Source organism: Symphalangus syndactylus, chromosome 2 (assembly GCF_028878055.3).
Source record: "Symphalangus syndactylus isolate Jambi chromosome 2, NHGRI_mSymSyn1-v2.1_pri, whole genome shotgun sequence".
Taxonomy (NCBI): domain Eukaryota; kingdom Metazoa; phylum Chordata; class Mammalia; order Primates; family Hylobatidae; genus Symphalangus; species Symphalangus syndactylus.
In genome coordinates this window covers 50,674,533-50,696,118 of record NC_072424.2, presented here as the reverse complement: position 1 = coordinate 50,696,118, position 21,586 = coordinate 50,674,533, and the positions used below count along the sequence as shown (strand labels likewise).

General features: G+C 33.8%; 1 protein-coding gene across 50 annotated transcripts in view; it reads left to right on the top strand.

The window, feature by feature from the left end:
- The window catches only part of RIMS1 (regulating synaptic membrane exocytosis 1), a 531,588-nt gene that overhangs the window by 415,236 nt on the left and 94,766 nt on the right, over positions 1–21,586 (top strand). For 22 of the 50 annotated variants that reach the window (XM_055256418.2, XM_055256462.2, XM_055256450.2 and 19 more), the window contains one exon: positions 20,477–20,589. The exons of 11 other annotated variants lie outside the window; for them this stretch is intronic. In XM_055256418.2, the coding sequence (XP_055112393.1) occupies positions 20,477–20,589 (113 nt within the window). Of the gene's footprint in view, positions 1–2,556; positions 2,587–20,476; positions 20,590–21,586 lie in introns of all 50 variants that reach the window. 17 more of the 50 variants (XM_063630499.1, XM_063630385.1, XM_063630352.1 and 14 more) reach the window with 1 other exon arrangement.

The window sequence follows — 21,586 nt, the reverse complement described above, 5'->3', positions numbered from 1 at the left end:
CTCTGGGAACATTTTAAAATTATTTGTAATTAATCTGGCAATAACCCAGATGAAATTGTTTTAAAATTTATTTTTTAAAACAAAAGCTGGTGTTTATTTAAATTATCTATTCATGAGCTCCTGTTGCACAACTGAAAGAACTACAAATGTGGGTGTTCAGTTACAAACTCGGTCTTACCGATCATATTTTGCTAAAGATTGATATTCTAAAAGTCATGTGCTCCTAAAATTCTTTGCATTTCCTCCAGTTGCAAATAAAACATTTTATGGGTTCAAAAGCATATAAGGGTACTGCATATAACTCTCCTATAGTGAGATTGTGGTTACATTATTTCTGTAGAAATAAGAATTGCTTCCACAAAATAAGTTGTATTGTATTTTGGATTTTGGTTTTTTAAAAAAGCTCATGTTCTATTGTTAATATCGATGTTACTGTTTATGATATTCATATTCACAGTTGTCTTTCAGAGAAATCATCAATTTGTAAGGATTGAATTGAGGTGGGAAGAAGGGAATGACTACATTGGTGGAGTTATTTTGATATTTAATATGACAAATACACTAATAAACATTTTGGTTGAGTTTCCTGAAATATATGATCTTTAGAGTTATATACATACAGCTTTTAAAAAATGTGACAACAAGCATGTATTTTATATATCTATATATCTAAATGTTCTATAATAAAAGAGACCTGGTGTTTTTTATGATATAAATATGTGCTTTGGGACTTTTGGTAAATGATTATACTGTCTGCCATCATCTTTTTATGGTTCTATTTCAAAATGAACAGTCCACATGACAGCTTTGTTTGTCCTAAAATATGTTTAAAAAAGTAAATTTTAATTTGATTTATGAGTTAGATAGGATTTAGCATGTTCCATTTAAGATTTATTTCATTGTTGTTCTTAAGGCTATAGAATTATGTCATTTTATTATTTTGATATTATTTGTTAAACTTTAGTTCCATCTCCCATGAAGATTAATGCTGACCACAGTCTATTACAATTGGTTAAGCCCCTACTGCACTTGAATTCCTTCCCATTTTTTTTTAATTTTTAACAAAGGGTGATTTTCTGTTTAGAAATAATTTAATAAACAGCTGATTGGTAAGCACAAATATTTCAAATGGTTTAGATTACTAGATACTGATACAACTTCTTGAGGCACTTATAAAATAATTTTATTCATATACCGTTTCTGGGTACAGTTATCTACATTTCTGATTTTGGAATGTATGCCAGGACAATTTGACTGTTTCACTGGAAGTATTTTTTTTTCTTGTAAATCAAATATACTACTCTCTATTTATACCATAAGGGCAGTATCTCTTAAAGGCTAATATATCATTTGGAAACACATGTTTAATCAATTTTTGAAAAGGTGTTTTAAAGTTTATTTTAAAAATTGAGAATGCTAACCTATTTGCTACATAGAGCCAGATTATGTTAAAGTAGATTTAGGGGAAAAACAAAGAGGTGATCACAATACAGATTTTTGAGGTACAGTACTTGAAAAAGTAGCCTTATAATTTAAGTAACTCTAATGGTATGTGATAATTGAAAGCAAAGACTTCCACAAAATTTTTCTGGTTATATTTCAACACAATATCCCAGCATATCCCTTATGTAGAGTAAGGCTGAAGACAACTTAATTGGTTGTATAAAAATGGATTTCTGAAGCCAACCAGTAACTTTTTTGTGCTCACCTGGATCTTTTAAAGGATTTAGAGATGATTCACAAACTAACAGTAAATGATGTGTTAGTTATGCTTTATATCTTCCATTATTATATCACCTACCTAAAACTCCAATGATATTCCTCTTCAGAAATATAGAAACAGGCCATTAGTGCTCTGTAAATAATATAAAACAAAGAGATGGATATAAAGCCTTATAAAATGTCTAAGAAGTATAGTCTCTACAAAACAACTAATTTTACTTTGGGGTATTTTAATCTAATTAATTTGAGAAGAAAAAAGGATTACTTAAATTAGAATTTTCTTTCATGGGAAAATGTTACAGAATAATTTCCATGGTGCAAACAAAGTGTAAAAATGGAATTTATTTTTTGCTTATCAGATAAAAATTAAATTTCATTTTATCATATGAACCTTTATCATATGAACTTTCATTTTTGAAATGATAAAATTTTTTGTTATGAAAATTAAGTATGCTTTTAAATGCTTTTCCAAAAAAAAACACAATGGATTCAAGTTAAGATGTTTTAATAAAATTGGTACTGAAATTTTATACAGCTCTTAAAAGGAAAGAAAAAATAATATAGAATATATTTTTCAAATGCCAAACATACTAATTTCCCAATGTTTTTGTTTCATTTTAAATCTTTAAATTGCTGTATTCATTCTTTCTTTGATTAATTTTAGTACCATATTTGGGAACTCATGGTTTTTCATTGCAATTTATCATGTCACATTATATGTTATGCATTTTAATTATTCATGCCATTGTGTTAATTCACATTTCCATGTCTAACTATAAATTTGCTGATTTCTTTCTTTTGTTTCCATCATTATGTGCATTTAATTCATTGAAGAACAAGAAAAATATAACTCTTCCACAAAAGGTAAATATTAACATAACTTTTTAACCATTTAATGTTGTTACTTTTAAAAATATAATATACAAGAGTTATATAACTGTATTTATTGAAATAATGAGCAAAATTAACAGGTAGCTATTTTCCTGAAATGATTTTGTAGTGTATTTGATATTAATTATTTCATATTCTATGTTCATATCAAAGAGGAGAAGATTACTTTAAAATTAATGTTTTTAAAAAATTTTATTTAAAATTAATGGTTTTTTTAAAATTTATCTACACTGACAACTAGAAAACAGTTCTTCTAGGAAAATGACATTTTCTTTGTTTCTGTTTGTTTGCATTCCCCTGCTCTCATACATAAAAGATTTAATTCTTCTATTCAGGGTACTACCTGGTAAAAGTAGAAAATCTCTGGATTTTACTTTCCAGATAGTGGTAACCTTAGTGAATGTTCTGGCCCTGGCTGCAGTCATACATCTGAGAAGCTGCTGCCTAAATGTTACTTCTGTTTGCCTCAATACTGTTAAAATACCCATTAATTTTATCTTTCTGAGAGTCATAGGAGAAGAAAACCATTCAGCATTTTGGTCTTTGCACTTGAATTTCAAATAGGTTGCAGGCTTCCCCCCACAGTCATATGCTGCCCACACCATTTTCTGTTCAGAGTTGCTGTTGGCCTGATAATTAACTATTTGAACATGAGTTTTCAACTTAATGTGATAAGGTTAATTATATTTAATAATTATATAATTCTGTATAATTTAATAAAAGTACATTTTTTCAATATTTGAAAGTGGACTGATTGAATTAATTTGTTGCCCATAGTAACAACAAATTAACTCAAAGCTAGTTCTGAAAGTAACATCATTCCTATTTTATGAATAAGGACACAAGTTCAGAGAGATTATGACATTTGCCCAAACTGCTTGTCAGTAGTAGACTACAAACCCAGATCTTTTTACTTTCGACCTTTTCCACTACATGTTGGTGTATCCTATTTTAGTAAGTACAAATCCCAGATATATTATTTCTCACTCTTAGCATACTTAGTTATGCGTTATGTATCTCGGTATTACAAAGAGAACATTTTCAATTACATATTTAATCTGTATTTATAAAAATGTATTTAACAATATTTATATTCAGGCACTATACATATATATATTATTCTGGCATAGTGTCTGATATATTAGGCAATACATATATTAATTAAAAATTTAAAAAATTCAGTGAGATCAAGATGTTTTGGCCATAGATTTTGCATAGATTTCTAGCCATCCTGCTGCATTTTTACATCAGATATTGAAAACACAACATTAGATTCAGTAGTACAAGAATGACCAATGTACTTTTACTTAGGTGCAGAAGAATGTAGTTGGATTTGCAGGATAAATTTTAGTGTGCTAAAAGTATTAGATTCATATTGGAAATGGGCCATGATCTAATTCCTTTATCCAAAAGAAAGAAAAATATAATAATTCTTCATTTAGAGCTCTTTCCATATATATTACTAGGCAAAAGCAGTACCTAGCTAAATAAAACAAAACAAAATCCATAAGTATAACCTAAAGTCTGCATGAAATATGCACATTTAGGGCATCTCTGCAGAGCATGTCAGTTTATGTGTTTATACAGTCAGTGTGTCCTGGCTGAGAAGTGTCATCACCTCTCCAAGCGTTCCTTGAAAACAGGATGTAGAAATGCCTCACAGAATAGACCACAGTTTAGAAATAACCAAAGAAGCACATCCCAAAATGCATCCAGGAAGTATAGGTCAGAAAAAGAATGCTGCGCCTCTCCTTAGGGATTTAAGATAACACAGTTTAGCCACTGAACGTGGCTCTCAAAATTTTGAAAGAATAGAAGCAAGCTCAAGAAATTTCATTAAAATCGTATTTTAAGCTCACATAACCCAAATGAAAGGAAAAGTTCACAGCATAGAAATCCTACTTCTGTGAGCCGAAGTTTATCTTTGCTGGGATCTATCTTATTAGAGAATTCAGGTTATTGTGAGTACATCCCGGATAAATGAAGACCAGTACACAAGCTAAGGGGTTCATTAGGGTTTATTTTTGATTAACTGTAGATGAACTTGTAGGACAACCAGTGGTTCCAGTTTGTCAGGGACTGAGAGTTTTCCCAAGATGGAAGACTTTCAGTGCTAAAACTGGGACAGTTCTAAGCAAACGAGGATGGTTGGTTACCCTATAGGGAACCAGTCTATTAATTTTACAGCATATATTTGTAAAGTCACATAAAGAGAAGTGTAAAATACTCAAAGCATTACTAATGGTAGATAGGCTATATTGAGCACTTACTCTATGTCAGTGACTCTACTAAAAGTGTTACATATTTATCTCATTATATTTTCACAACAACCTGAGACCTAACTATTAGTATCTTTATTTTCCCACCAAAAAGCTAAAAGTTATATTAAAAACTTGGCCTCTCATCAGTCAGTATTTCATTTTGTAAATGATAGAATAGGAAACGAGACACAGATCCCTCTCCAGGGAACTTGTTCTCATCCACTTTGCTCTGTAGGCTCTTCAACATTCAGGCAGCATTTACTAAGTAACTGCTTTGCATGCATCACCACGTAATTATAGTAACACATTTATAACTGCAAGGAAGGTTTTTTTCACCCCTGTTTTATTGAAATAGAGTGAAAGAGGTTAAGTTGAATGCCAAAGGTAAAAAAGCTGCTGTGAGGCAGAACCAGATTTTGAATCCACAGCCCATGTTCTGTGCTCCACACCATGTTCCTGTAACAATCACCAGTCAACACTGGGATTTTGGAGAAGCCCACTTAGTTTTTCCTCCCTTTCCCTATTGACCCAATTTTGCAGCATTCAGTTAAGCCTTCTACATCTGGCCTCCTCCTCCAATTGCCATACAGATAACAAATCCTTTGGCTTGAAAGTTAACAAAGCTAACAAAGATAACACATCCTTTGGCTTAAAAAGTTAACCAAGGGACTATAAATGTTCATAGTACTTTGTTTAAGTTTTAACTCCCTCTTTTATGTTGAAAGCTGAAAGACCATATCATCTTAGTCTTCACAAACTGCTTTATAGGCCTATTTTAAATTATTCGTTCTAAAAGTAAGCCAATTTTTCCCTCTCTGCTACATTTCTTGGACAGTTTTAAAGAGCCCATGAATGTAGTTTGGGGGCATCGAAATAATGATATAAGAAGATCAAAACTGAACCAGAAATTAAATGACTTCAAGGTGAGAAAAATGTTATTGTCATAATAAATTTATGATTTATATGCCTTTAGATAGTATTTTTTAAGTGCATTAAGTTTTTGGCTCTTGGAAGCAATTTTGAATCATAACAAAACACATCATATTATCTCTTCTACAAATATGAATTTCCTTTATCATAATAGTGTGTAGTTTATACACATGGAGAATGAAAGACAATTAAAGTAAGTAAATTATTATTTATAGGAACAAAGTAAATAGCATTTTGGTGCTTTTTGCTTTTCTGTTTCACTAATAAGATATGTAATAATTATGGTAACTAGATCATAGAGATTGTAACTAGATCATTAGGATTGTCTCTAGTCAACTATATTTTTAAGTACCAGGTTTCTTTAATAAGTTCTCAAATAAGTTAACTGTGTTTTCCTTCTTTAAATGTCAGCAAGAACAGCTTGAATGCTAAGTTATGCAAACTATATTTTCCATGAAACTTATGAGTATTAACTTTAATTTAGTGGAATTCAAGTAAAGAAGTGAAAAACATTAATTTTAGCAATTTTTGTACGGTTGTATAAATAAAAATTAAGCACATTTCAATAGCGTACTGTGGTTGTGAAACACTATAAGAACAAATTATGTACTCTTTTTAAAATAAGTAAACCAATTTTTGTGTTTTTCAGAATCAGCATTCTTTTAACTGTCATTAAGTAGCAAAGGTCTCAGTTTTATTTACATTTTTATTAGTAGTAGTAGATGCATATTAAGCCAGGTGAATCATTTTCTGTTATTGCATGTTAAGATTTCGAAAATACAAGTTTCTTAATATTCCTGGGCATTGCTTCTCCTGAACACTTATTATGAATTTTAATGAATATTTACTCATAAATATTTAGAGCTCCATTAGGAAAAGTAATTTATCCATCTCTTTTTTTGGCACAATCTCATAAATATGTTGTCATTGTAGCCTTGTCTTTTAACTTCAAGATCCCAGAGGGTTAAGCAGATTGATTAGAAAAATTCAGAAGTAATGCTTTTGACCGTGTTTTCCCATTTGGTGATTCAGATGTGTTTATTTATAGTATCATAGGCTTTTAAAGCTTCAAAGGATTTAACACATATTAACCAAGACACAACTTGCAAGAGAGACCTAATTTAGGGAAAACAGATGTCTAACTATGGACAGGCTCTTTGATGTATTTTCTCTAAAGCTGTATATGTTCCCCAAATATTGTAAAACACGGGAAAAGACTTTCAAAAATCAAATTTAAATTTAGCAGAATTGTGCCAATCAAGTCTTTCAGGATAGATTCTGTATCCATTAGTATTATTGGAGTAATGAGAAATTATGGCTAAACATTTTAGAGATCACTTGGTATAAATAACATGGCTTCCTCAGTGATTGGTTTTGTTATCCCCCAAAGAAGGCTTAATTACACAGGTTGCTTTTTATAAAAATTGTATTTGAAGTGCATCTTATGGGAGACAGTGTTCCCTCTCGAAACCTAAACATGCTTTTAAAAGCTGTTTAACTTTGGGTAACCCTGAAGGACAAGTTATATAACAAATTCTTTTATAAGAGCCTGACTTTCTTACTTGTCAGTGACTAGTATTTTCAGTGACACTCTGAGAATTGGCAGTTTTACATTGAGAAATTGTGTCTGGAGTTGGACATCCTGAGCTTCGTTTTAGAGAGTTCAATGGGAATAAGTATGCTAAAACAGGAGATGGTCTTGTGGTTTTTGGCTGCAGTGAGACTTAAGTGATTATATATACAAATTGCCCCTTTCACATATGCCAGTGTTCAATTTCACTTATCTAAACATAGGTACTTTGCTCTAAAAGTCCGTAAGGCAATGTGGTATTTTCACTTATGTGTTACTCACTTATTGCATTTTCTGTTTCTCGTGCTGGTAGATGTATGTTTTATTGGTAGATGATGGGTAGATGTCTATTTTATTGGTAGATGCTGGGTAGATGTTCTTTTATTGTTTATATTATTGTAGCATAATCCTTAACATCCAAGAGAATTATATAAGGGAAAATGGGAAACTACTTGGAACATTTTTACACTTACAAGTTGAAAGGAGTCATTTTATTCCAAGAAAATGTGCCAGAACTAGGGCATTTCTATGTAGTCAAAATATTTTAAACATTTAATCTTTATGTATGGTATATATGTGTGTGAAGATGTAGAAGTTGGATATGCACTACATTAAAGTTTCTCACTATGTTTGCATGACTCCAAAAATAAGGATCAACATGAAAATAAAACATTGCAGTTGGCCCACAGCATCCATGGGTTCCACAATGGTGGCTTTAACCAACCATGGATCAAAAATGTTTGGGGGAAAAATGATTGGTAGCATCTGTACTGAATATGTACAGAGTTTTTTTTCTTGTCATTGTACTATAAACAATACAGTATAACAGATTTTTGAGATTTTTTTTAAGTCATAAGCCATTTAATAATACGAAAGGGATAGATTTAGAAAAATGCATATAGGCACTATTTACATGACATTTTCCTTGTATTAGCTCTTATAAGTAACCTAGAGATGAAAGTATATGAGATGAGGTGCTTAGGTTATATGCAAATACTATGCCATTTTATATAAGAAACTTGAGCATCAGTGAATTTTGGTACATATGGTGGGGGGGTTCCTGGAATCAATCTTGAACAGATATTTTTTAAATTGGGAAAATGACATGATAGAAAATAGTGGTGTAAAATACAACTGGTGAATTTTTTTCCTCGTGACACCTGTAGTCAATTGGAAAATTTTAAAATCTGGAAATTAGGTAATAAAGCAAGAGACAAAAGTCATTGAGATTCCTATTTTTGCAAATATGAAAAAAATAAGTATTTTAAAAATAGCCTATTAAAATACTATAGAATCGTAGACTACAACTGATGGAAGGTTCTCTGAGTAGTCTCTTCTTTTTACAGATAAAAACTCTGTAATGGAGGGATATATCAGGAATTGATCAAAAGAACATTGAGGAACTGATGAATGGTGGTAGATCTAGGACTGTAATCTATGCCTAGTAATTCCAATTCCTAGGTTCTTACTATTTTGCCACATTGATTCCAGGTATATGCAGAATGCTTATCCATATAAACAATTCCTATTTCTCTAAAGTCTAAAAAACTGTGGGCAGAGACTAGTATTGTATTTTTGAATTTTCAAATAAACCATCTTTCTTGATATATTTTAAGATATAATTTATACGTTAAATATTTCAGATCTGATCTTCCTATTCAGTCTTGGTATAGTCTATACTGATTCAATTAGCTAAACCTTTTTCATGTTTTCTTGTTAATCTCAGCTTTTTTTTTCACTGCAGTCAATAACTGAGGCATAGGAAGTGTGTCATTTATATTCTTCTGTCTACCTGACAACTTCCAAATAAGCGGTCATTTATCACTGCTCTTCCTGAGAGATGTACAAGAATGGGACTGCACTATCATGGAACACTCATTGTGTTGCTATACAACAAGGAAGCAGAGATGCTAATTTTTTCATTCATAAAATATGATAGCACATCATAGTTAACTAGACAGGCTTAAATATCCTGTCCAGATGTTATCGTGTGTCAACTTTGATACATATATGAGCTGAACTTGTTAAAAAATAATTTTTACATTAATAAAAGTTCTACTTATTTCTGTCCTTTTACAGTCATATTTCATCTAATGTTTGAAAATATTAGGAGGTTTAACAATATATTAATATAAATTATTTTTTGCCTACAAACACAAACATCTGAAATTTCAAATTCATTTTAATTTCAAGGTGCATAGAGAGAAATGTGAAAGATTTAAGGAATTTTGAGATCCAAACACATTTATTTTTATATAATTAAATTTATGAATAATATTTTAAATATATTAATGCAAGTTTAAATTATAAGCGTCCTAAATTATATATAACTATAATGTTTACAATATTTTAAAGCAAATTACAAATATGTGATAAGTCAAAGAGGTTTCCCAGAAAATTACATTATCTCTTTGAAGGAGGTTATATTATAGAAAATTTTAAATGATAGATTAGGGAAGATTTATTAAGGATTTTTGAGGGCATTTTTAAAGTCATAGGCCTTTTAATAATATGAAAGGGATAGATCTAGAAAAATGCATATAGGACAAACAAGATTATAAAATGATTTTAGTTTCGTCATAGATTTGTTAAAGATCATTGATAACACTAAATTAGGAATCCTTAGCAAAGAATATGAAGAGAGTAGTTATTTTAATATCTTTATTTTTAATACTAATAGTTTACATTTGAAAATTGTAATAATTACAGTACTTTGTAAATTATATTTATTTTTCTTATCTTGCATACTCCAGTCAGATTCTTTCTTGTTGAGCTTGAGAAGACAAGAAATTATTTCACAAATATGGTTTTCATTTAACTCTTAAAAATAAGTTTGTTTTACATTTTCTTAATTTTAACATTGGAATGATTTGTGACATACATAGATTAATATTAAAAAAGCCATAGTTTGGAAAGAACAATGTATATAAAGTTGGAATAAATAAAATGGATCTTCTTCAATAAATACATTTTTGTAAACCAATATGTGCTTTTTGAAAGTACCATTTTTTAAAACATAAGACATGTAATTCAGTTTGTACCTTATAGTGAAATATTTCAACCCTTCAACCCCATTTTTATAAAATTGCAATATTACATCTGAGGAACTAGGATACACACATTTTTGATATATAATTACAAAATCTATAATTAATGCTGAAATATAGTCTATAGTAAATATCCTTATCTTTTGACTTTTTATATACATAAGCTAAATTTTCATTAAAAGACTAAGTGAAATTGTATAATTATATTTCTTGTAAAAAATGAGTTATTATTTAGCTCTTGATTATGTGGCATTTATGAAATTTTTAAAAATAAAAACCACATAGCCTCCCAGTTTTAAATTTTCTATAAACAAATAGCAACTGGCATTTTAATGATTAGTTAGTTTACAATACTATTAACATTCAGAATGTTCCTAAAATGTGAATGTAATGCTAGGATTTGTGGAGTAATTGGAAAATACTTTATTTACTATTTTAGTTTTGCTCTTGGGTTTAAAATTGTTAAAATAATATAAAAATTTTAAATGACAGTAATCTTTTTTTAAAGGAAGATATTTGAGCTGTCTGAGTTACAGTTAATTTTACTTATACTAAGATACTAGAGAGACAGTCACATTTCAAGAATTCAATTAACTTTTAATCATTACTACTATTCTCCATATAAATCATATAACTTATTGGAATCGTGCCTTCTGGTTCAAATTGGTGGTAATTATCTTATTTTATAAATTTGTCTTAATATTTGGCTTGACACATCTGTAATACAGAAATAATGTCATTTTATTCTAGATATATAGTTGAAAAATAAACATGGAAATCATGTAAACTCTTTAGCAAAGTTAAAGAATTTACACTGAAGGTTTTTCAGTGATTATGAAAAAACTTTTACTGAAGCACAATAACTTGTATAAACAGTTATTTCAGAATATGCATTAAGGCACATGTCATTGGGAAATAATGAAAAGTACTAAAAAAATGTGTGTGATACTATGTAATTATCTGGCTTTTTGCTACAAGTAAATAATGATAAGCTATTAGCATTTTGGTTTTGTTGTTGGAATCCGAGAGCAAGCAGTGAGGATAGCATAGTAACTACATCTTTGATTGAGAGTCAAGGGAGTCTGCTCATTATTTTGAATCATAATGTTAATTTGGAGATTTTTTTTTTTACTTTCACAGATTAAATAAAGTCAGTTTTAACTTCATTGGGAGTAAATATAGTATAGTAATGATTTGAGGAAGGTAAAATGAAATCATTTAGAACCATTTTTAGATTCATTTTAGTTATATTACCAGTCTTTTTATGATTTAGTTTTACATTTTGCAAATAAAGATTTAAATGCAGCTGTAGCATAAGCTAAGTAATCCTATTAATGTTTAGAGAAATGAAGTGTTGTCCTAGCAAGGTTCACTCCCTAGATCTGTGTCCAACTGCTTCTGGCCCGTAGCTATTGGGATATAATTATCAGTGTCTAAGTAACCATCTACCCTAAAAATTACATGGCACTAAAAGTAAAGGCTGCAGAGCTGTGGGCTAATCAATGTCAACATATTTTTAAATAAAGTTAATATCATTTTATGAGAATAGTTAAGCTAACACCATTTAAGTCTGTTTTTATTACAAATTGAGATTGTTTTGAGTTGCTTTAAGCTTTAATTATAGAGCAGAACTAAATTTGCAGTCCATTTGACTTACTCAAAACTCAAAGCAGATGATTGAGCATGTACCCAGAAGTACTCACACCATAGGCAAAAGACAGAGAGCAGATATTTTCACATTTTCTATATTGCATGTGTCTTTTGTGAATACAAATCACATTTTTCAATAACTGTCTCAGTTTCTACTCTTTTTTTTGAAATGTATTATTATTATACTTTAAATTTTAGGGTACATGTGCACAATGTGCAGGTTTGTTACATATGTATCCATGTGCCATGTTGGTGTGTTGCACCCATTAACTCGTCATTTAACATTAGGTATATCTCCTAATGCTATCCATCCCCCCTCCCCCACCCCACAACAGTCCCTGGTGTGTGATGTTCCCCTTCCTGTGTCCATGTGTTCTCATTGTTGAATTCCCACCTATGAGTGAGAACATGCAGTATTTGGTTTTTTGTCCTTGCAATAGTTTGCTGAGAATGATGGTTTCCAGTTTCATCCATGTCCCTACAAAGGACATGAACTCATACTTTTTTATGGCTGCATAGTATTCCATGGTGTATATGTGCCACATTTTCTTAATCCAGTCTATCGTTGTTGGACATTTGGGTTGGTTCCAACTCTTTGCTATTGTGAATAGTGCCACAATAAACATACATGTGCATGTGTCTTTATAGCAGCATGATTTATAATCCTTTGGGTATATACCCAGTAATGAGATGTCTGGGTCAAATGGTACTTCTAGTTCTAGATCCCTGAGGAATCGCCACACTGACTTCCACAATGGTTGAACTAGTTTACAGTCCCACCAACAGTGTAAAAGTGTTCCTGTTTCTCCATATACTCTCCAGCACCTGTTGTTTCCTAACTTTTTAATGATGGCCATTCTAACTGGTGTGAGATGGTATCTCATTGTGGTTTTGATTTGCATTTCTCTGATGGCCAGTGATGATGAGCATTTTTTCATGTGTTTTTTGGCTGCATAAATATCTTCTTTTGAGAAGTGTCTGTTCATGTCCTTCGCCCACTTTTTGATGGGGTTGTTTGTTTTTTTCTTGTAAATTTGTTTGAGTTCATTGTAGATTCTGGATATTAGCCCTTTGTCAGATGAGTAGGTTGCAAAAATTTTCTCCCATTTTGTAGGTTGCCTGTTCACTCTGATGGTAGTTTCTTTTGCCATGCAGAAGCTCTTTAGTTTAATTAGATCCCATTTGTCAATTTTGGCTTTTGTTGCCATTGCTTTTGGTGTTGTAAACATGAAGTCTTGCCCATGCCTATGTCCTGAATGGTATTGCCCAGGTTTTCTTCTAGGGTTTTTATGGTTTTAGGTCTAACATGTAAGTCTTTAATCCATCTTGAATTAATTTTTGTATAAGATGTAAGGAAGGGATCCAGTTTCAGCTTTCTACATATGGCTAGCCAGTTTTCCGAGCACTATTTATTAAATAGGGAATCCTTTCCCCATTGCTTGTCTTTGTCAGGTTTGTCAAAGATCAGATGGTTGTAGATATGCGGCATTATTTCTGAGGGCTCTGTTCTATTCCATTGATCTATATCTCTGTTTTGGTACCAGTACCATGCTGTTTTGATTACTGTAGCCTTGCAGTATAGTTTGAAGTCAGGTAGCATGATGCCTCTGGCTTTGTTCTTTTGGCTTAGGATTGACTTGGTGATGCGGGCTCTTTTTTGGTTCCATACAAACTTTAAAGTAGTTTTTTCCAATTCTGTGAAGAAAGTCATTGGTAGCTTGATGGGAAGGCATTGAATCTATAAATTACCTTGGGCAGTATGGCCATTTTCACAATATTGATTCTTCCTACCCATGAGCATGGAATGTTCTTCCATTTGTTTGTATCCTCTTTTATTTCATTGAGCAGTGGTTTATAGTTCTCCCTGAAGAGGTCCTTCCCATCCCTTGTAAGTTGGATTCCTAGGTATTTTATTCTGTTTGAAGCAATTGTGAATGGGAGTTTACTCATGATTTGGCTCTCTGTTTGTCTGTTATTGGTGTATAAGAATGCTTGTGAGTTTTGTGCATTGATTTTGTATCCTGAGACTTTGCTGAAGTTGACTATCAGCTTAAGGAGATTTGGGGCTGAGACAGTAGGGTTTTCTAGATATACTATCATGTCATCTGCAAACAGGGACAATTTGACTTCCTCTTTTCCTAATTGAATACCCTTTATTTCCTTCTCCTGCCTGATTGCCCTGGCCAGAACTTCCATCACTACGTTGAATAGGAGTGGTGAGAGAGGGCATCCCTGTCTTGTGCCAGTTTTCAAAGGGAATGATTCCAGTTTTTGCACATTCAGTATGATATTGGCTGTGGGTTTGTCAAAGATAGCTCATTATTTTGAGATACATCCCATCATTACCTAATTTATTGAGAGTTTTTAGCATGAAGCGTTGTTGAATTTTGTCAAATGCCTTTTCTGCATCTGTTGAGATAATCTTGTGGTTTTTGTCTTTTGTTCTGTTTATATGCTGGATTACATTTATTGATTTGTGTATGGTGAACCAGCCTTGCATCCCAGGGATGAAGCCCACTTGATCATGGTGGATAAGCTTTTTGATGTGCTGCTGGATTCGGTTTGCCGGTATTTTATTGGGATTTTTGCATCAATGTTCATCAAGGATATTGGTCTAAAATTCTCTTTTTTTGTTGTGTCTCTGCCAGGCTTTGGTATCAGGATGATGCTGGCCTCATAAAATGAGTTAGGGAGGATTCCCTCTTTTTCTGTTGATTAGAATAGTTTCAGAAGGAATGGTACCAGCTCCTCCTTGTGCCTCTGGTAGAATTCGGCTGTGAATCCATCTGGTCCTGGACTTTTTTTGGTTGGTAACCTATTGATTATTGCCACAATTTCAGAGCCTGTTATTGGTCTATTCGGAGATTCAACTTCTTTCTGGTTTAGTCTTGGGAGGGTGTATGTGTCGAGGAATTTATCCATTTCTTCTAGATTTTCTACTTTATTTGCATAGAGGTGTTTATAGTATTCTCTGATAGTAGTTTGTATTTCTGTGGGATCAGTGGTGATATCCCCTTTATCATTTTTTATTGCATCTAATTGATTCTTCTCTCTTTTCTTCTTCATTAGTCTTGCTAGCGGTCTATCAATTTTGTTGATCTTTTCAAAATCCAGCTCCTAGATTCATTAATTTTTGAAGGGTTTTCTGTGTCTCTATTTCCTTCAGTTCTGCTCTTATTTTAGTTATTTCTTGCCTTCTGCTAGCTTTTGAATGTGTTTGCTCTTGCTTTTCTAGTTCTTTTAATTGTGATGTTAGGGTATCAATTTTGGATCTTTCCTGCTTTCTCTTGTAGGCATTTAGTGCTATAAATTTCCCTCTACACACTGCTTTGAATGTGTCCTAGAGATTCTGGTATGTTGTGTCTTTGTTCTCGTTGGTTTCAAAGAACATCTTTATTTCTGCCTTCATTTCGTTATGTACCCAGTAGTCATTCAGGAGCAGGTTGTTCAGTTTCCATGTAGTTGAGCGGTTTTGAGTGAGTTTCTTAATCCTGAGTTCTAGTTTGATTGCACTGTGGTCTGAGAGACAGTTTGTTATAGTTTCTGTTATTTTACATTTGCTGAGGAGTGCTTTACTTCCAACTATGTGGTCAATTTTGGAATACGTGTGGTGTGGTGTGAAGTGAAAAAAATGTATATTCTGTTGATTTGGGGTGGAGAGTTCTGTAGATGTCTATTAGGTCTGCTTGGTTTAGAGCTGAGTTCAATTCCTGGGTATCCTTGTTAACTTTCTGTTTCGTTGATCTGTCTAATGTTGACAGTGGGGTGTTAAAGTCTCCCATTATTATTGTGTGGGAGTCTAAGTCTCTTTGTAGCTCACTAAGGACTTGCTTTATGAATCTGGGTGCTCCTGTATTGGGTGCATATATATTTAGGATAGTTAGCTCTTCTTGTTGAGTTGATCCCTTTACCGTTATGTAATGGCCTTCTTTGTCTCTTTTGATCTTTGTTGGTTTAAAGTCTGTTTTATCAGAGACCGGGATTGCAACCCCTGCCTTTTTTTGTTTTCCATTTGCTTGGTAGATCTTCTTCCATCCCTTTATTTTGAGACTATGTGTGTCTCTGCACGTGAGATGGGTTTCCTGAATACAGCACACTGATGGGTCTTGACTCTTTATCCAATTTGCCAGTCTGTGTCTTTTAATTGGAGCATTTAGCCCATTTACGTTTAAAGTTAATATTGTTATGTGTGAATTTGATCCTGTCATTATGATGTTAGCTGGTTATTTTGCTCGTTAGTTGATACAGTGTCTTCCTAGCTTTGATGACCTTTACATTCTGACATGTTTTTGCAGTGGCTGGTACCAGTTGTTCCTTTCCATGTTTTGTGCTTCCTTCAGGAGCTCTTCTAGGGCAGGACTGGTGGTGACAAAATCTCAGCATTTGCTTGTCCGTAAAGTGTTTTATTTCTCCTTCACTTATGAAGCTTAGTTTGGCTGGATATGAAATTCTGGGTTGAAAATTCTTTTCTTTAGGAATGTTGAATGTTGGCCCCCACTCTCTTCTGGCTTGTAGAGTTTCTGCCATGAGATCCGCTGTTAGTCTGATGGGCTTCCCTTTGTGGGTAACCCGACCTTTCTCTCTGGCTGCCCTTAACATTTTTTCCTTCATTTCAACTTCAGTGAATCTGACAATTATGTGTCTTGGAGTTGCTCTTCTCGAGGAGTATCTTTGTAGCGTTCTCTGTATTTCCTGAATCTGAATGTTGGTCTGCCTTGCTAGATTGGGGAAGTTCTCCTGGATAATATCCTGCAGAGTGTTTTCCAATTTGGTTCCATTCTCCCCCTCACTTTCAGGTACACCAGTCAGATGTAGATTTGGTGTTTTCACATAGTCCCATATTTCTTGGAGGCTTTGTTCGTTTCTTTTTATTCTTTTTTATGTAAACTTTCCTTCTTACTTCATTTCATTCATTTCATCTTCCGTCACTGACCCTTTCTTCCAGTTGATTGCATCGGCTCCTGAGGCTTCTGCATTCTTCACGTAGTTCTCGAGCCTTGGCTTTCAGCTCCATCAGCTCCTTTTAGCACTTCTCTGTATTGGTTATTCTAGTTATACATTCATTTAAATTTGTTTCAAAGTTTTTAACTTCTTTGCCTTTGGTTTGAATTTCCTCCTGTAGCTCGGAGTAGTTTGATCGTCTGAAGCCTTCTTCTCTCAACTCGTCAAAGTCATTCTCCATCCAGCTTTGTTCCATTGCTGATGAGGAACTGCGTTCCTTTGGAGGAGGAGAGGCGCTCTGCTTTTTAGAATTTCTAGTTTTTCTGTTGTGTTTTTTCCCCATCTTTGTGGTTTTATCTACTTTTGATCTTTGATGATGGTGATGTACAGATGGGTTTTTGGTGTGGATGTCCTTTCTGTTTGTTAGTTTTCCTTCTAACAGATGGGATCCTCAGCTGCAGGTCTGTTGGAGTTTGCTAGAGGTCCACTCCAGACCATCTGCCTGGATGTCAGCAGCGGTGGCCGCAGAACAGTGGTGGCTGTAGAACAGTGGATTTTAGAGACCCACAAATGCTGCTGCCTGATTGTTCCTCTGGAAGTTTTGTCTCAGAGGAGTACCCAGCCGTGTGAGGTGTCAGTCTGCCCCTACTGGGGGGTGCCTCCCAGTTAGGCTACTCGGGGGTCAGGGACCCACTTGAGGAGGCAGTCTGCTGGTTCTCAGATCTCCAGCTGTATGCTGGGAGAACCATTGCTCTCTTCAAAGCTGTCAGACAGGGCATTTAAGTCTGCAGAGGTTACTGCTGTCTTTTTGTTTGTCTGTGCCCTGCCCCCAGAAGTGGAGCCTACAGAGGCAGGCAGGCCTCCTTGAGCTGTGGTGGGCTCCACCCAGTTCGAGCTTCCTGGCTGCTTTGTTTACCTAATCAAGTGTGAGCAATGGCAGGCACCCCTCCCCCAGCCTCGCTGCTGCCTTGCAGTTTGATCTCAGACTGCTGTGCTAGCAATCAGTGAGACTCCATGGGCATAGGACCCTCCAAGCCAGGTGCGGGATATAATCTCCTGGTGTGCCGTTTTTTAAGCCCGTTGGAAAAGTGCAGTATTAGGGTGGGAGTGAACCAATTTTCCAGGTGCCGTCTGTCACCCCTTTCTTTCACTAGGAAAGGGAAGTCCCTGACCCCTTGCGCTTCCCAAGTGAGGCAGTGCCACACCCTGCTTCGGCTCACGCATGGTGCGAGCACCCACTGTCCTGCACCCACTGTCTGGCACTCCCTAGTGAGATGAACCCGGTACCTCAGATGGAAATGCAGAAATCACCCGTCTTCTGCTTGCTCACTCTGGGAGCTGTAGACCAGAGCTGTTCCTATTCGGCCATCTTGGCTCCACCCCTCTAATTACTCTTACATAGCATTTTACTGTATAATACTCCTTTTAACTCTTTATATGTTGCCAAGTAATGAATTTGTGAACCACATTTCTCAAGCTCTCCATTGAACTATCCTGTAATGGTAACAATAGTCAACATTTATTATCTCTGAAGTTAACATTATTAAAGCAGGAGTATATCATTGCTTAGTTTGCATAACTAAGGGTTGTTAGGGATTTGCGATTGGTTATCTAATTTACTGAATTTAAACAAAGTGAAACATTTTATAATTTAGTGATAAAAGTATGATTAAAACACTTAGCCACAAATTCCAAATATTATTATCTTTTGGGCTATTGGTCTGCACTTGAACACAGTAAAAGTTACGGATTTATTTCTTTTTTTAAAGTGTGTGTTTGCGTTTTATAATCAAGAATGATAGGCCACATTTAGTCACTGAAATGGAAAAAAAATTGTCAGCAAATGTCTTTATGAACTCCTTGTAAGAGATAAAATCAGCAGCCAAGTCAATCAGACATATCAACATTTCCATTAACTTGTAAACCATTAGTCTCTTGGCAGAAGTTCCCAGTACATCAGTGACCAATAAGCAATTTTCCATACATACACACGCGCACGCTCACACACACACACACAGCCCTACAACTTAAAAATCTGAATACGGCACTATTCACAATAGCAAAGAGTTGGAACCAACCCAAATGTCCAACAACGATAGACTGGATTAAGAAAATGTGGCACATATACACCATGGAATACTATGCAGCCATAAAAAATGATGAGTTCGTGTCCTTTGTAGGGACATGGATGAAACTGGAAAACATCATTCTCAGTAAACTATCGCAAGGACAAAAAACCAAACACCGCATGTTCTCACTCATAGGTGGGAACTGAACAATGAGAACTCATGGACATAGGAAGGGGAACATCACGCTCCGGGGACTGTTGTGGGGTGGGGGGAGCGGGGAGGGACAGCATTAGGAGATACACCTAATGCTAAATGACGAGTTAATGGGTGCAGGAAATCAACATGGCACATGGATACATATGTAACAAACCTGCACATTGTGCGCATGTACCCTAAAACCCTAAAGTATAAAAAAAAAAAAAAAAAAAAATCTGAATACTTGTTGCAGAGGTTGAGTTGTCTGGGAAGTTGGCAAATGTTGTATAAAGTAAACGTAGGTCTCATACAACATAGGTATAAGCTTTTGAATCGTTTACCCTACACATTACTGTACCTTATTTGTTTCTTTCTCCTTCATTTGTAAAAATGCAAAATTTAAAGGCAAGGTTTTGAAGTGATGTTGCTGATGGTGGACTCTAACTTAGAATAATTCATACTTTATCAAAGGCTGCAATTCTTGCCCTCCTCTGCTACTTAGGAGATTAATAAAAGCTTAAAAGCATTCTTTACATATTATAAATTAAAGGGCTAAAAGTCATGTATTCATTTTCAAGCTTACGAATTTCATTTATGTGGTCCAGGTATAGCCATAAGGAATAGTGAGCTAATCTTTTAGTAAGTCCATTTTAAGGACTGGGAAATAGTCATGAGAAGCCACTGACAGAAATTAAAGATTTATAAGAATGCCTCAATAAAGTAGATACTTATTAATTAAAACAATTTTTAGGTGACTACTGTTAGCCGAGGGTGTTAAGTGGATGTGTGCATGCATGTAAGCATGTGCATATATGTGCAATGTGTTAAGTATGCATACTTGTTTTCTCTATATATGTACATGCAACAAACAGTTGTTTAAATTGAAAACATATTTTTACAATTAAATTTGGTTTCACATAGTCATTTATGAAGGAAATTGAAAATATTTCATATAAAATCAAGAAATAGAGTGTTACTAACATTTATGTTCCCCATTCTGTGTAATTTGAATCATGTTCGTCTTTAGATTAACAGTTGCTAGTACTGTATATTCTGCATTTTTGTTTAATTTATTAATCACATGTTATTTCTAAATTTTATTTAATTCAAGTCATTTCAAAAGCATTGAAATCTTAAACCATTCAGTTCCTGAAAGGTTCTTCACGTGTTTTAATAGGCTTCCATTATGTGTTTTTGCAGCAAGCTTAGTAGTGGAGGAGCGAACAAGACAGATGAAAATGAAAGTGCATCGATTTAAGCAGACAACAGGGTCTGGTTCTAGTCAAGAACTTGATCGCGAGCAATATTCCAAGGTAAAATTAGTAGTATCCAACAAATAGTTTCCCTTTTAAAAATGTGTAGTGTGTGTACCAGGCAGGATTAGAAAGCACCGAATTCTATAAGAAAAGGTATCATTTGGGCCAGGCACGGCAGCTCACGCCTGTAATCCCAGCAGTTTGGGAGGCCAAGGCAGGCACATCACCTAAGGTCAGAAGTTCAAGACCAGCCAACATGGTTAAACCCTGTCTCTACTAAAAAATACAAAAGTTAGCTGGGCGTAGTGGTGTGCGCCTGTAATCCCAGCTACTTGGGAGGCTGAGGCAGGAGAATCCCTTGAACCTGGGAGGCAGAAGTTGCAGTGAGCCGAGATCGCACCACTGCACACCAGCCTGGGTGACAGCGCGAGACTCCATCTAAAAAAACAAAAAAAGAAAAGGTATCATTAAATGATAGTCCTGCATCATAATTTCTACCAAAGCCAGAAAAAAAAAACAAAACTCTTTCCTCTTGATATTTTCGTGTGATATAACTTCATTGAAATATTAACTTGGATTTGATTTTTTTCTAAAAATATGTAAATATTGGATATTAAAATCACTTAATGATTGGTTAGCATTAGTCAAATTCACATAAATAACCAAGCTATATGAAGCCATTTTGTTGCTTGAACATCATTTAAATATTCCATTTAAGATATTAAGGTATATATTTATAGTCTTAAATACAACTTTGAATTGATATTTGACTCTTGATATTTGTGAATGATAAAAATTATGTGATATGAGATTTCTTATTGCTCTGTCTTTAGTAAGAAAAGTAATTGATTTCAAACTTCTAGAAGCTGAAATTTACAGTTTCAAGTGCCAATAAGCATTTAATTTTTATTTCAATAATATTTTCTAAGGAAACACTAAGGAATTTATAAACTGCTAATATCTGATAATTTTAAATAAAATAGCATAGATTTTTGTTCTTCATGAAGTAATTTTAAATATATTATCTGGTTTATTTAAAAGTCTTTTTTTCTTT